This window comes from Lissotriton helveticus, chromosome 5_1, assembly GCF_964261635.1.
Source record: "Lissotriton helveticus chromosome 5_1, aLisHel1.1, whole genome shotgun sequence".
Lineage (NCBI taxonomy): Eukaryota > Metazoa > Chordata > Amphibia > Caudata > Salamandridae > Lissotriton > Lissotriton helveticus.
In genome coordinates, this window is record NC_136065.1 from 863,652,238 (window position 1) to 863,666,526 (window position 14,289).

Genomic DNA, 14,289 nt, shown 5'->3' on the forward strand with positions numbered 1-14,289 from the left:
TTTAGTTGTTTTCCGCCTACCCCCTCAAGAAATGTATTTGTTAAAACTACTGGTTGTGTGGATCTCTTCTACTTCACAGACACTGTGTTGTCATAGATTTTATTGCAGTGCTACCTTTTCTTCTCACTGTTTCTGATGAAGATTTTTTTCTCTTTCCTCCAGGGGATGTTTACAAGTTGTTGATGCAATATTATAATACTGAATGCAGACCATGCTTTGGCCAAAAACAACATCTGGATGTTAAGTTGTATGACTTCCTCCACAATGCGATTACGATAACCATTACGGACTCCACTGATGAAGAACAAGACCTTCCCTCAGCAGAATAAGTTGGTGGAGCTGTTCAGTCGTGCAGGATGTCCTCCCTGTTCTGTAAACAATGAATTTGGCGTGTTGGGTCTAATAGATATATATAAGGACTGGTGTAACTTAATATTACTGTACAGATTGCATTTTTAGTACTTTATACTATATCAAGACCATGCTTTCAGAAAGAAATTTCTTTTTGTAGGTTTTAAATTCGATTGGTCTTAAAAGAGATCTATTTTGTTTAATTTAATTTTTTTCTGAATTTCTCATGGTGCAACTATCCTATCAGTAAGCAATCTTTTGCTTTTAATCACTCAACATGGCTTTCAATTTTAGAATCAAAGGCGTTATCAGATGTTTTTATGGAGAGGTACAAATAAGCTGTTTTTGGGTCCATAACAGTAGGTATTCGCTATATTTTCGCTATTATGTCCCTTAAACGTCAGCACTGTGTGTTCTGAAACGTGTACTTATAAGGCATGACATAGATTAGTTGCTGTTACGAATATCCTGCATTGGTACTTCTGACAATGAATTACCAAAATTAGTTTTTCTGTTTGGCCCTAAAGGATCAGATCTAGGAACTAAAAGAACATTATTTCGGTTGAATAGAATGTGAAATGTGGGTTTGTTTGCTTTCCATAAGAAAGTACTTTCCCTCTCAATATTGAAAATAAAGGTGGTTTTGTTATTTGATATTGAAGCCACTAACAGAATGCCTGCAAGACTGCACATGGCGAGTTTATATCACTCTTCATATTTGGCACTGGATTTCCATCCTACATCTCTACGGCCTTCTTTAAAACTGAACTTGAGTGATATTTACTTCTCACTCATCTGCATGTGTTACATTTCGCTGTTTTGATTTAGCATGTTAACTGTTTGGCCCCTTGATTTTACTGTTGTGTGTTCTGCTGTAACAAAGTCCCAGCACCAGAACATCCTGGGCTATATGGGTAAGAGGATACCTTTTCCATGGATATCTCCGATCTAAATATTTAGTTGAAATAATTTAAGTAATTAACTAAATGTTCAACTTGACCCTCAAATTGTATGTATCAAGACAAATTGCGTTCGGAAAAACTTTGTTGTCCCAGTTTCTATAAACAGTTCAGATACCATGCCTATCAAATAGTTGCCAATATTTTTGCCTGAACATTGATTTATCCCAAAAATACATTTCTAATGATTTCAACTTATAAAATGTTAAACAGTTAATAAAGTTTGAGTATTGATATTAGTCGAATATTAGACACATCAATCTCAAGATGTACATAAAATGTCTCCCAGCAGTTCATTCAGTTTAAAGTCCGTTTTGTAGCGGTCATTCTTTATGATTCTTGTATTAATACCAGAAGTTAAAAGCCATGAGTGTACCTTGTTTTAAATAAAGTTCTTTCACTTTGGTCTTCTTAAGAGTGAAAACAAATGTTGTTTGTACGTTATGCACATTATAAAGGTACTTTAGGATCCTCAGTTTTCCAAATTTTGTCCATGCCATGGTATTTCACTTACGAAAAGATGTCAAATGATTTTCTTAAATTATGTGGTGCACGCATATATTTAAATCAATGACAGCATGTTATGGAGTCCATACCTTTATTCGTCATTACAGCAGGTTTGTTTTTCATGAGGGTGAGTAGTGGAGGGATACAACATTGTAACACTGCATCCATCATGAGAGACTGTAGTTGATCATTTCATTTAGTGTCATGTTACTGGTAGCTCTAATCATAAGGTATCCATTCCAAGCAGCTAGAATGGTCATTATATAGTTATTTCAAAATCTTGGTTTTGAAGTGTCCATTTCTTGTTACACCAAAGTCTAAAACCCAGTTATCAACCAGATATCAGTAGAAAGTATTGATCCTTGGTCATTCGTTTTTACAAAAACCACAGTTCCCTAAAGAATACAATGTTGAAGAAAGGAAATATAATTAAGAAGAGTTTCTAAAGATTGGCAGATATCGAGAACTGTATATGCTAGTTCAGTCCATCTGTTAGGCACCAGAACTGGAAAACTAGTTCTCATCACAGTGAAACACTGGGCAAATGTTCAACAGCTTGTGTTGACTGAGGCAGAGCCTACATTGCCAGAGTTGGCATATGTTCACGAATACATTGGAAACAATATTGAATCAAATATATTTTTGTTGCAAGTATTCAGAGACATTTCTTTTTTTGCGAAGGCAGAATTATCATCGGTCTGTTATCAGACAGTTTGTTGATGGATGCTTGTATTTAAACTTCGAGGTTGTATCATTCAATCAGGCAGTCAGTTCTTGTTAAGCACGACTACTCACCTGTGAGGGTCTAAAGGCGCTGAATTGTACAAGGCGCTGGTGGTACAAGATGTTTTCACAGCACTAATTCCGCTCTCTTCAATATGCCATTAAAGATGAGGTCTAGATAATCTCTTGGTGCCTGCTGTATGATCAATATTCCATCTACAGTAAAAACGTTCAATTTCTTAAGTTTAATTAAGTATTATGTGAGGGAGAGCTTTTACTGTGTCATTATTCTTTATTTCTCTTTCTTACTCCTTTGTCTTTTTTTTCTTTTCTGCTTTAGTTCTGCCCCTGAGGGAACAAGCAGTACAAATCTCTCCTGAATAATCTATTCTTAAGGTATTTTCTCAGGATAAGCGCCATGGTGAAATGCCATTTACTGTTTGTTGGGTTTTGAGTCAAAATTTTGATATGACTTGTTAGCAACATGCAAAATTACTCCATAAAATTTAGTGATTTAACTAAACCAGTGCCTTCAATGCCTTTGGTCACCTTGAAGGTATTTGGCACAGGATAGGTGGAACGATTTCTCTACTATCCTTCTAGTGCCTAAAATCTTGCTTGGATGCCAGGGAATGATGTGGGCTTAAGAGCAGGGCAGAAACGAGTTGCATCTCAATCAATCAATCAGGATTTGATAAAGCGCAAATCTGCTGCAAGCAATAGCGTCCTGGCACTCAGAGCGGACAACTGAAAGCTAGCTGTAATATCTCAAAAAACTAGACTGTATCAAACAGCCAGGCTTTGAGCATCCTTTTGAAAGTGGCAGTGACTCCATCTGTAAAGACTAAGCATGGTTATTCACCTTCTCAAAATTTCCAGATTACATTTCCTTATTTGATAGAATAAGCTCTTGAGTTTCTGGCTTTGCTGTGAAATCAATGGACTTTGATATCTGATAAGACACCTTGACTGACTACAGTTAGCACTATATTCAAATACAGTAAATGAAGTATTCCTTGAACAGTCTACAAGAGTGATACCAGGATTGAGCATCCTATTTTGTAAAGAAATCCTGTTTCAAATGTTGTTTGCAATGATAGTTCACCGCAACAGTCATAGCCTAAGTATAGTGGCCTACTGAGTCTGAAGTTACTTGCCAAGTCTCTGAAAATTGCAAACAGCCTTCCCTAGAATTGGGTAATAGTTTACTATTTATTTTGTATTTACTGTTACACAGCTCGAAGAAGAAACGTATTATAATAAGGTACAGTGAATCCTAAACTGAAGAGCCGTTAACCCCTTCACACCTGGGCAAATTCCCCTGCTGTGCTGGGGGGCGCGCACAGCGCCCCGTGCTCATGACGAGGTCAGCTCGTCATGAGCCGTGGTGGTCGTGTGCTCATGACGAGCTGAGCTCGTCATGACAACACCCGTTTCTTTAGAACGCTCGCACAGCAGGGGAATTAGCCCAGCATGCGAGCGTTCTAAAGGTCATGACGAGCTCAGCTCGTCACGAGCACCGTGGCTCATGACTAGCTGAGCTCGTCATGAGATTCGAAGGTGTTAAACCTTTGGAAGAGAACAAGTTACGAGAATATTTATCGGTCAAGTCTTGTGCATAGTTCATTAAACTGATGTAGTCCTCTCTCAATTGCAGGTTTGAGCTACACCATGCCTTAAGATAAGACGGTACGTTTTGAATCAAGGGGACCATAATGGCAAACTTTGCCCTAGGGACCAATTTTTGTCCAGTATATAGATTAACAGATCCCTATTAAAAAGAACACCCAGGTGTCACTTTAAAAAATTGATATCACTGCTGAAAATCACCTAATGAAAATGCACTTGCCATGAAGCCATTTAACCATAGTGCATGCTACCTGAGACCAGCTGGGCGATTGAGGCTGAGATTTCAATGTAGCTGATCACAGCAGATTTGGAAACATTGCCACATTTCTTACAGTAAAAAATGTAGCATTTGGCCTGGCACTTAGAAAGTTTCAGCTTTTCCTGTTTATCACTCATTGTAATGCATTTTACCTCCTGCTTCCATTTAATATCCAATTGTTGCTCTAATTAAAGTTAAGTCGCCCCACCACTCCTCCCAAGTTTTCCCTCTACTTTAATCATGTTTTTCTTTAAGATGATGTGTTTAGTGACAGAATTGTTTTCCCCCTGTATCTTGGTTTGAATTGTATTTAAATTTTACAGATAGCATTATCTTATTTGAAGCAACTACTTGTTAAACAACATACATAATACACTCACATAACAATACATTTTTAATGGCACATATTCTAAGTGTGAATCCGTACTGGAAGGTCCGGGAGAAAAGTGGTGGGGAAGAGTAATAAAAACAAAATTTTAACACAGCGTTGTGTATAGCCAATCCAGTATATCGATTTGAGGATTGTAAATGATATCACATTTTTTATATCATTGCATCAACACACTTTTGATTGATTGTAAGGGGTTGTGTTCACTTACACCTCTTTGCTTGTAGCCATAAAGTTACTGATATTAAGCAAAAGTTTGAGCAATAAGTTCTATAAGGAGTGTTATTGCTGCAAAGATATGCATGCTCCACCGAAACATGTAGCTGCCCAGTTAATACGTGGCACGCAAAATGTGCATGTTTCATGGTTTTTGCATTTTCTGACTTTTGGCAAGACTGTATTTTCAGAATGAAAGTGGCAATGAAAATATCATTTTAATTGTAATCGTTTTTCTGTAAATCAATTTATTACAAATCTGTCAATATTGTTTGGAATTAACCTTTTGCTATTCAACAGCAAACATGCTGAATGTTCATAACAAATTATTCGAGGCTTTTAAGGCTATTGGACAAAATGGTTAAAAAGGCTAGAGTGAATTACACTATTGAGAGTTATTTGGTGTGCAGCCATGCCAAGTATTTTCAATTACTCTTCTTTATTGCTTTCTTTACCCCTTAGCCAACCATATTTTTGTTGGTAAACATTAAATAGTGTGCTCTCTAGCTGTAAAAGAATGCAGATTCATGCCTCCCTTATTGATGACATTATTTTCTTTCCCTTATTCATGATGTAACTTTTTGTGTGTAATTCAATCAAATATCAAGTATTAAAGTTGTAATTTCATTTGACTCTTAAACAAAAATATAGTGCTCTTATGTACCACGTATCATTGCTACAAGTTATTTTAAACTGCAAAGGATTTTTTTTGTAAAGTTCCATGCTACCGTAAGTGCCAATTAAAATCTTTTTTGTATGCAGTATTTGAGAAAGAAAGATGGCAAATGTTAGCGAAACTACAGATGCCTGAAAATAATCGGAATATCTTATAAGTTGCACTAAGAAACAGGAAATTCCTCTCCCTATTAGTTCTAAAACCTCTATATTGCACCATTTTCGAAGGAATATACAGTGCCATTTCTAATTTGTACATTTATTTGTTTGATACATACTTTTTAAATTCAGTTTTAAGCTTTATGATGTTGCCTTGCATATTTTTGGGGGAATACTCGATGCTGTGTACATGATTTATTTTGTAGCTTCAAATAAAGAAATACTGGTAAACCATTTGGAATCAGACCTTGTTTACTTTTGTTGAGTGGGTTGTGAATTGGAATTGGAACTGGCTCAAATCATAGAGTGTGCTGTTTTTGGAACTTTCTTAAATCAATGTCCTTGTGTAGTTGGACAATGCAAATGTAATTCCCTTCCTATACTTGATGAGAAGAGGAGACGGGGAGTATTTTGTTGATTTGATCTTAATCTTACAGCCTACTACTCACTCAGTTCTTGCCGTTCAGGGTCTGGCTGTAGTAATGCTTCATGGAAGCCCAAGAGTCTACCGCAGAAGGAATAACCGCCCCACCCCAATAAAACCAACATTTTGCAAGAACAAATCTTTGCATGTGGGACACAAAGTTCACAAACCCACATGTTACCTTTAGATGCCATTAGGATAAATAGTAATATCAGCTTAAGTCTTGATGAACTTTTCCTGTAGCTCTGTCTATTTGGGGGTTAGGTACAATCAGTAATATGTTCTGATTTGCCACTGTGGGGTGCATAGACTACTAAAAGCCCTGTTGCAGGAACCCCGGGATTCTATAGGCAGTATAATTAGGCTTAGGGCATGAACCAGATTATCTCTTACGCAAGAGGGTGTAACCAGGTCGGCTTTGGGTCCAGTAAGCCCCACAGTGTCTTGTAGATAGTGAATTGTGAGGTGAGCAAATCTGTCCCACTTCATTATATGTCCCAAGAACGGACATGTTTAAGCAGGGTTGGCCATCAGGTGTTTTGGCATAGCCTGGGCTAACGGCCAAGCAGAGGACCAGATATGGCTCCATTGGGCCGGTTGGATAGAGCCCATGCAGCTTGTGCTCCATCCACCAACCCGAGTATTTGTCCATACCCAAGGCAGAAATCCCCAAGCCCCTTGAAAACTGGTATGCTTCTCCTTTGGTGCCAAGTTATAAAATATCTCCAATTAGAGCTCTCATGGCATAAAACCCCATAGGTAACTGAGTTAGCACTCTCAGGAACCCCGCACATGTCCAGGGAACACCTGCCAGAGTGGTGTTTCAATCACTGACTCAAAGTGGCCATTCCTTGTAATTACAACAATTCCTCATGCCCGAAGGAGCTCGCAGCACAAAGAGTTCTGTGAAGACCTCAATTAAAGCTCCAAAGGGAACTGTGCATGACCACAAGGGCACATGGCATTTCTTTAAGCTACCGACTTGAGGCATCCCTCTGCACTCACTTCAGTTTTCAAGAAGTCCTGTTTGGTCTCCCAGACTACTCTGTAGTGAGGAGCTCTGATACGGTTGAATTAGAGTACCTTATTGATCCCAGGCCAATGCATGTGGACTTCAGTCACTGACCTCTAGAACCGGAGTAGATTTTCTGAAACCCAATGAGGACTCAGTCTCTCAAGGTGCAAAAACCTGTGCATGAGGCTGAACTCGCCCCTCGCAGGGCATGCTGAATGGCTCTGTGCCCTTTTCAGGCCTTCTTGACCTTAAACTGAAAGGGCAGCTATCACCACAACCCCTTTGGAATACAAAGTAAAACTATGTGATCTCGCATCTCAAACTGTTGCATAAACCAGTGTTCTGGTCTAGTTCTACAAGGTTTCACTTTCCCACCCACACGTGCTTGAAATAGTTCAGAGCACCAATGCTTGAGCATGGAGTCCAGATTGTTTTAGTATCGCACAACCCCACTTAACGTACTTGTAGGTGTGGGGTACGTGTTTTCTTGAATACTAACAGTACCGTAACGGAATCAGGGATGCAGTATTAATTCAAACCCAATGTAGTTCTTTAAACTAGCACACACAGGTACTGCACTAAGAAAAAACAATACATGTTTTTATAAGTGTCTATTTCAAGTCTCAACTTGTTGCTTTGTACACGAATAACAACCTCACCGAATATAATTAGAAAAGCACTAATGAATGTCACTAACAGCAAGAATAATATGGTTAGAATGTTCTTGGTAGTCTAACAACCTAAAGACTACTTATATGCGCTACAGTATGAGAGCATGGAAAATCTAATGTGCCTCTAGAGCAGTGATCTTCAAACGTTTTAAAGCCAGCCCTCCCCCGTACTAAAAAAAAAAAACATTTGTGCCCCCCCCCCAAATTTCTAACAATTGTTCTAATAAATAAATGTATAAATGTCTAACATATTTAAATAACGAAGTCAAGTTCTGTTACACTTTTTAAAAATGAAATCAAGTACACGATTACCAAATATACAATTCTGGTCAACCAGACCTTAATAAAGTGTACAAGTATTCACCGTGTGATTATCCGTAGTGGTGGGAGGGGGAGGTTTAAGGAATATTTGAAGTTCCTTCCATTTAGACAACTACTCCCAGTCAGTATATATATATATATAATTGGCAAAAGATGTTAGGGATGGCCCATTACAAAGTGGCCTACTCATTTTTTCCACTTTAAACAAAGCACCTTTATCAGCATGATGTTTCTCTGGGATCATGTATTATAAGGAATAAAGTACTCCCTGACATTCATTATAAAGATATTGAAAGTCACCTTGGAGTTCCATGACCTTTTAAAGGAACTCATTCTTTGGCCTTATTCCTCTATATGGTAATGGAACTCCTCAATGACCTTCAAGTCAAGTTTTCTTTATTCGAGGTATAAAAACTCATAAAAGTGTAATTATTAAAACATCCATTTGTTAATATAAAATCATTTCAATTATCAATATTTAACACATACAAAAAAATACAACTGGAAGCAATTCGACTGAACTACTTTTTTTTAATTTTATTTTTTTAACCACTATATTAAAAAAACCAATCACAAAATTCATGTATTCACGATAGTTCTATAATCTCTATCTTTTGCTTTGGACATAAATTCAGTGCATTTTAACATTTCTAAGATCATATACATACTGAGGAAACTCGAGTTAATCACAACAACAAGTTTTTTCTGATGACCCAGACCCAGCCCAGGTATTTTGCAACTGCAACTGAAATAACAGGTAAAGTGCTAGTGCAAATTAATCTTAACGCCACCTCACTGTCCCTTGTGCCTAACAGTCTACACACAGCTTTTAGCCAAACTCGTCTAGGGGTATTATAGGCTATACAAACAAAAAGAAGATGGGCAATGGTCTCTTCGTCTGTTTTACAGGCTGGGCACATATTGGAACTACCTAGAGTCCATCTACCGGTTAATGATCTTATAGGAAGAGACCCTGCTCTAAGCTGGAAATAAAGCTTCCTATCTCCCGGTTTTCTGATTACATCCCAATAAGGCTCTAAACTGGGAAAAGATTTAAATTCCAGGAAACGACCCTCCATGGTAGAGGGATTAGCACCATTCCAATTCCGGTATGCGACCATTTCCCAGTATTTTTCTTTTAGGATAACCTTAGATGGGAATGGAGCTACCGCGGGGTTCTCCCACAAACCCTTCATACCCATTCCCACCAGAGTTTTACAAAGTTCCCTTAACCAGGCTATCTTGTGGAAAGTGTCATTTCTAATTACGTCCAAAAATCCCTGGGCATAGTGGGCAAGTTCAGGAGTTACCCAAATCCGTCGCCAATATAATATAGGGCGCAGTCTAGCAATATCTACTAAGGCCTTCCTGCCTAGATCATATCGCAGTGGTTTCATCGGTGAGCTCTTAGGAAGACTGACAAGATTACGCAAAAATGTATTCCCTGCAAGTGTTAATGGTGTTAGTTTATCATAGCCCCAAATCTCAGCACCATAGAGTGCAGAGCTTAGGGCTTTCGCCTCATACACTTGGAGAGCTGGCTGTACCGGCTTGGTCAGGGATTTCTTATGCTCTGAAATTATCGCTCCCGCATTTTGGCGGAGTTTTAAAGCCGCCATTTCTACATGTTTCCCCCACTTAATACCCTTTGCCACATGGATACCCAAATAGACAAAATCCGACACCATTTCCACCTTTTGCCCATTCATAAAAAAGTTCCCTTTAAAGCTGCGATGTGGGTTGAATGCCATAAGTTTTGTTTTTGCTACACTGACTTCCAACCCTTGGTCAACACAAAAATCCTCAAAAATCTTCAAGGCTCGCTGAAGGCCACTCGGAGTTTTCGATATAATAAGAGTGTCATCCGCAAATAGTAAGATTGGGGTTTTCATTCCAGCCAAAGTGGGGGCATCTACACATCCCGACAGCATACATTCTACTACCCCTTTGATGTATAATGAGAAGAGCCTGGGGGCCATGGCACAGCCCTGGCGCACCCCATTCTCTACCGGGAAATCAGGTGTGACTTGCCCATAACCTCCCCCCCCCCCATTGGATTTTTGCGTAGTTCGACTCCTGCAGCCTCATCACTAACGTTAAAATTTCCGGTGGCATGCCCAGCTTATTTAGCACATTCCATAGCTGAGATCGTGGCACCAAATAAAAAGCTGCTCGCAAATCAATAAATGCGGCGTAAATACTGCCTTTTCCTAATAAAACAGTCTTCCAATGCAATGAGGTAAAAAGGAAGATCTGATCAGTAGTGCTAGTTAATTTACGAAAACCTGCCTGAAACGGGGACAAAATATTTTCTCCTTCTACCCAGTCTAATATTTTATCTAAAATCATTTTCCCAATCACCTTTTGTATCGTATCAATCAGGCTGATAGGCCTATAGTTAAAGGAAAGAGAGAAGACCCCACTAGTTCCAGGGAACAGGGTGCTGTAGACAATCAAAGTCAAAGAAATATCCCTGGACTCCCTCCTAGGTATATACACTCACTCTACTCTAACGTGGTCACAGCTCATTCACTCCGCGTGTCCCATGGGGTACTCATAAAATATAGTTCCCAAACTAAAACGTAACATTTACAGTCTTTTTATTAAAAATCATACAAAATTCTCCTTCGCAATAGGAGACAAGTTTATATTTAATATTTCAGAAAAAGTATTGTTCTGAAAACATTGAACATGGGGATATCTCATACAGTACAATAAAATAGATTACATTAAAATACAGTCACAGTCCTAATTGAACATCAACATTACACAAAAATATAAAAACGTGACCTAGTCTAATCATTGAACATAATAACATCATACATAGTCAGATACAAAAAAGAGAAGCAAAAGAAACCCCCTCGTCTCTATTGATCAGATGATATTACAACAAGTTAATCAGATCCAGTAGCCTTCCCACAGTTTCTCTGTGCCTTCCAGTATCCAAAATGTGTGTATATCTGGAGCCCACTAGGCTTTATTTGGATTCTATTTTACGTAGTGCGTCGACGCGTTTCGGTGTTTGGGCCGTGGATATGGTTACACCTTCTTCAGGACAGTATATATTCATACGGGGTCATTAAGTTCTTATTACTGGTATCCTCTGTTATTGATATTAGATGGTCTGGGTATCCTGTCAGGTAATTATATTATGTTTCTATTACCACATCAGGTAATGATCCTTGGTTGGACAGTGGTCCGTGGTTGGATCTCTTCAACATTCTGTAGGTGGATCTCTGTAAAAATTCTTTTAAGGGCCACTCCTCGGGATGTTCTTGCAGATCTGCAAGCGTTGTTATACCACCCCACTCTCTTTGGGAATAATTTTTTGCCCACTGGCTTTGTTACTAACTTAATGAAGTGGCCCCTTATATTTTCAAAAAAACTATCATGGAGATTGGTGATTTGACTTAAGTCATTTTCTGCCCCGGCAATGGTGGCCATGGCGGAGATGGTTTTTTCCAATTCCTCATTAATATTTTCCAGCACCCCATCATTCATCATCACTTGTTCCCACCTCACCCGCCTCATAAAATTAGTTGGAACAATCTCAAATAAAGCCTGCTCAACCCCATTCGACCTCCCTTGCTCCCTCCCCCCCAAACGATGGTTTATACATAAGGGGTTATGGTCACTCTCTTGCCTAGCCACTACCTTCATGTCCTTCATAAGGTGCCAAATTGCCAGATTACAAATAACATAATCAATCCTGCTTTTTGAGCGACCATTATCAAAAGTATATTCACCTTGTCCGTCACTCAAAGTTCTACCGTTCAATGCTCTGAGCCCTCTTTCACAGCATATCGTATTCATTTGGATTATATTATCTGACCATCTGTTTATCGGCTTTAAGTCTAATTTAGGAATCCCCCACTGGGAATCCTCTTCTTCTCCTGAGTGCCAGTCACCTATTGTAAGGGGCTCGAAAGTCATATTTAAGTCGCCGGCGATTATTATGTTATTCTCGCTCGGCTGTAGCCAAATCAGGGAATCCAGGGCTGCGAAAACCTCCGATTTCCTTCCCCCTAGCCCTCTAGCATACAGATTATAGATGTCCAGTGTACCCAAAGAGCCCAATGATAGCCTAATCAACTGAATATCCCTGTTCTTAGAAGGTATCTCTATGACTCTATCAAAGAGTTCTTGTTGTATCCAAATACAATATCCTTATGATACATGGAATTCTGCAATCCCTCTATAAAACCATATTTCGAATTTCGTTATATTTGGTGGCTTGTCACACACCTATTCACCGATTACAAAGAAATGACCTCAGAACTCAAATGTAATAACTTATTACAGTTAAGTTCTGATGTCACAACGCCTGCTGCCAGAGCCAGCAGCTGAGCGGAAAGGCAGGTCAGATCACGGAGCTTAATTAAAGCAGTGTTGGCCATTTCTGACTATAAAACAAAATGTATTGTAATTGCATAGCTCTTCAACCCCTGGTGGCACAGTACTCAGGATAATGTGTTGCATGGCTACACACTTATATGGTCCAAAAGGCAAGACCTGTTGACTATGCAAATGTTTGTTACTTCTTGCCCTGAAGCTGGCCACCACACAAATGTCTGGGTTGCCCAAGAAAGCCAAGTAGGAAGTAGTGGAATAAAGCACTTTGAAAGGACGTAATAAAACGCTCACAGGGGTTACTGCTCTGGCAGTACCCTTCAAGATGCAATATCAGGGACATTACTGTAAAGAACTAAACACCAATATTAGTCATTGTTATAGAAAGTTTTCTCAGGTCATGGGTATTGTTAGGGCCGAGTTAGCAGCTTGGCAAAAGGAAATATCCAAGCTGACATCCTAGAGACAGTTATAGTGAGAAGCAGCAAGTAACTACAGGCCCTTAGTTTTGAACTTTTTGGCCATATGTATCCAGCAAAATTGTGATCGCAAATGCCGAAATTCGCAGAATTTGGGCGTTTGCGATTGCAATTTTGCTTTGTGGTATGTAGGAGGTAAATCTGCGTGCAAAATAAGGAATCGGAAAATTTGCGATTCCTTATTTTGCGATTGCATTTAAGGAATCACAAATTTTGCGATTCCTTAAATGGAATGTAAGAAGCACCAAAAAAGTGCAATTTGGCCTTAAGGAATCGCAAATTACCACCAGCTTGAAGTTGATGGTAATTTGCGATTTCTTTGAAAAATTCACTTTTTTGCATTTTTCAAAGTGCAATGTGAAGCACATACATGCCCTTAGGGCATGTATGTGCGCCACATGTGCACACATGCTTATTTCAGGGGTGCAACCGGGTGTCCTTTTGACACCCTTGCACCCTTGAAATTGCATTCTCAATTTGCAATTCGCTAATTGCTAATCGCAAATTGAGAATGTCTTCCCATTCATTCCTTTTAGGAATGAATGGGGAGGTATTCCTTAATTGCGAATCGCAATTTGAGATTCGCAATTAAGGAATATGTAGGATTCGCAAAATTTATTGCAAATCCTACATACATAGCATTTTGCGATTCTCAAATAGCGATTCGCAAAAAATCGCTATTCGAGAATCGCAAATGCTGATTTTGATACATATGGCTCAAAGTTGTGTGTTTTGTGTCTACAGACACTTTCATAACTAGTACCTAGTGGCAATAATCACAGATCTATAGACATTGAAAATGTCAGGGCACTGCATCCAGTTGGTCTGGCTGCGTCTACTCATGGAGGAAGAAGAATGCCGAAGACCAGGGAACGGCCACTTGATGTACCAGATCCAGTAAAACATTGATCTGAAAAACTCCTTGCATGTGGTTTAGGACAATCTGACTGGAGGTGAGGGCACCTATGAACTTGTACAGTTATCTTAAGAAAAGCCATCAAACCACATTCCTTCCAATTCTACACCCTTGTGAATGAAAGCTAGATCAGCCACTCTGGGGTTGATAGTAATACAACCCTCATTGTTAATTATTTGAAAGAGCCATGTTGATATTGTCAAAAAGGTAAACCACTCTTTGAAGGTAGCTTCCAGGCCCAGGACAG

The 14,289-nt window shown here is 39.1% G+C and overlaps 1 protein-coding gene across 1 annotated transcript in view; it reads left to right on the top strand.

Annotated features, from left to right (window-relative positions):
• PARG (poly(ADP-ribose) glycohydrolase) overlaps window positions 1-6,100 on the top strand; it is a 911,041-nt gene extending 904,941 nt beyond the window's left edge. The window contains exons 18-19 of the mRNA XM_078643350.1: window positions 163-3,831; window positions 4,101-6,100. Coding sequence (XP_078499476.1) covers window positions 163-329 — 167 coding nt within the window. The 3' untranslated portion in view covers window positions 330-3,831; window positions 4,101-6,100. The remainder of the gene's footprint in view (window positions 1-162; window positions 3,832-4,100) is intronic.
• Window positions 6,101-14,289: the final 8,189 nt, after the last annotated feature.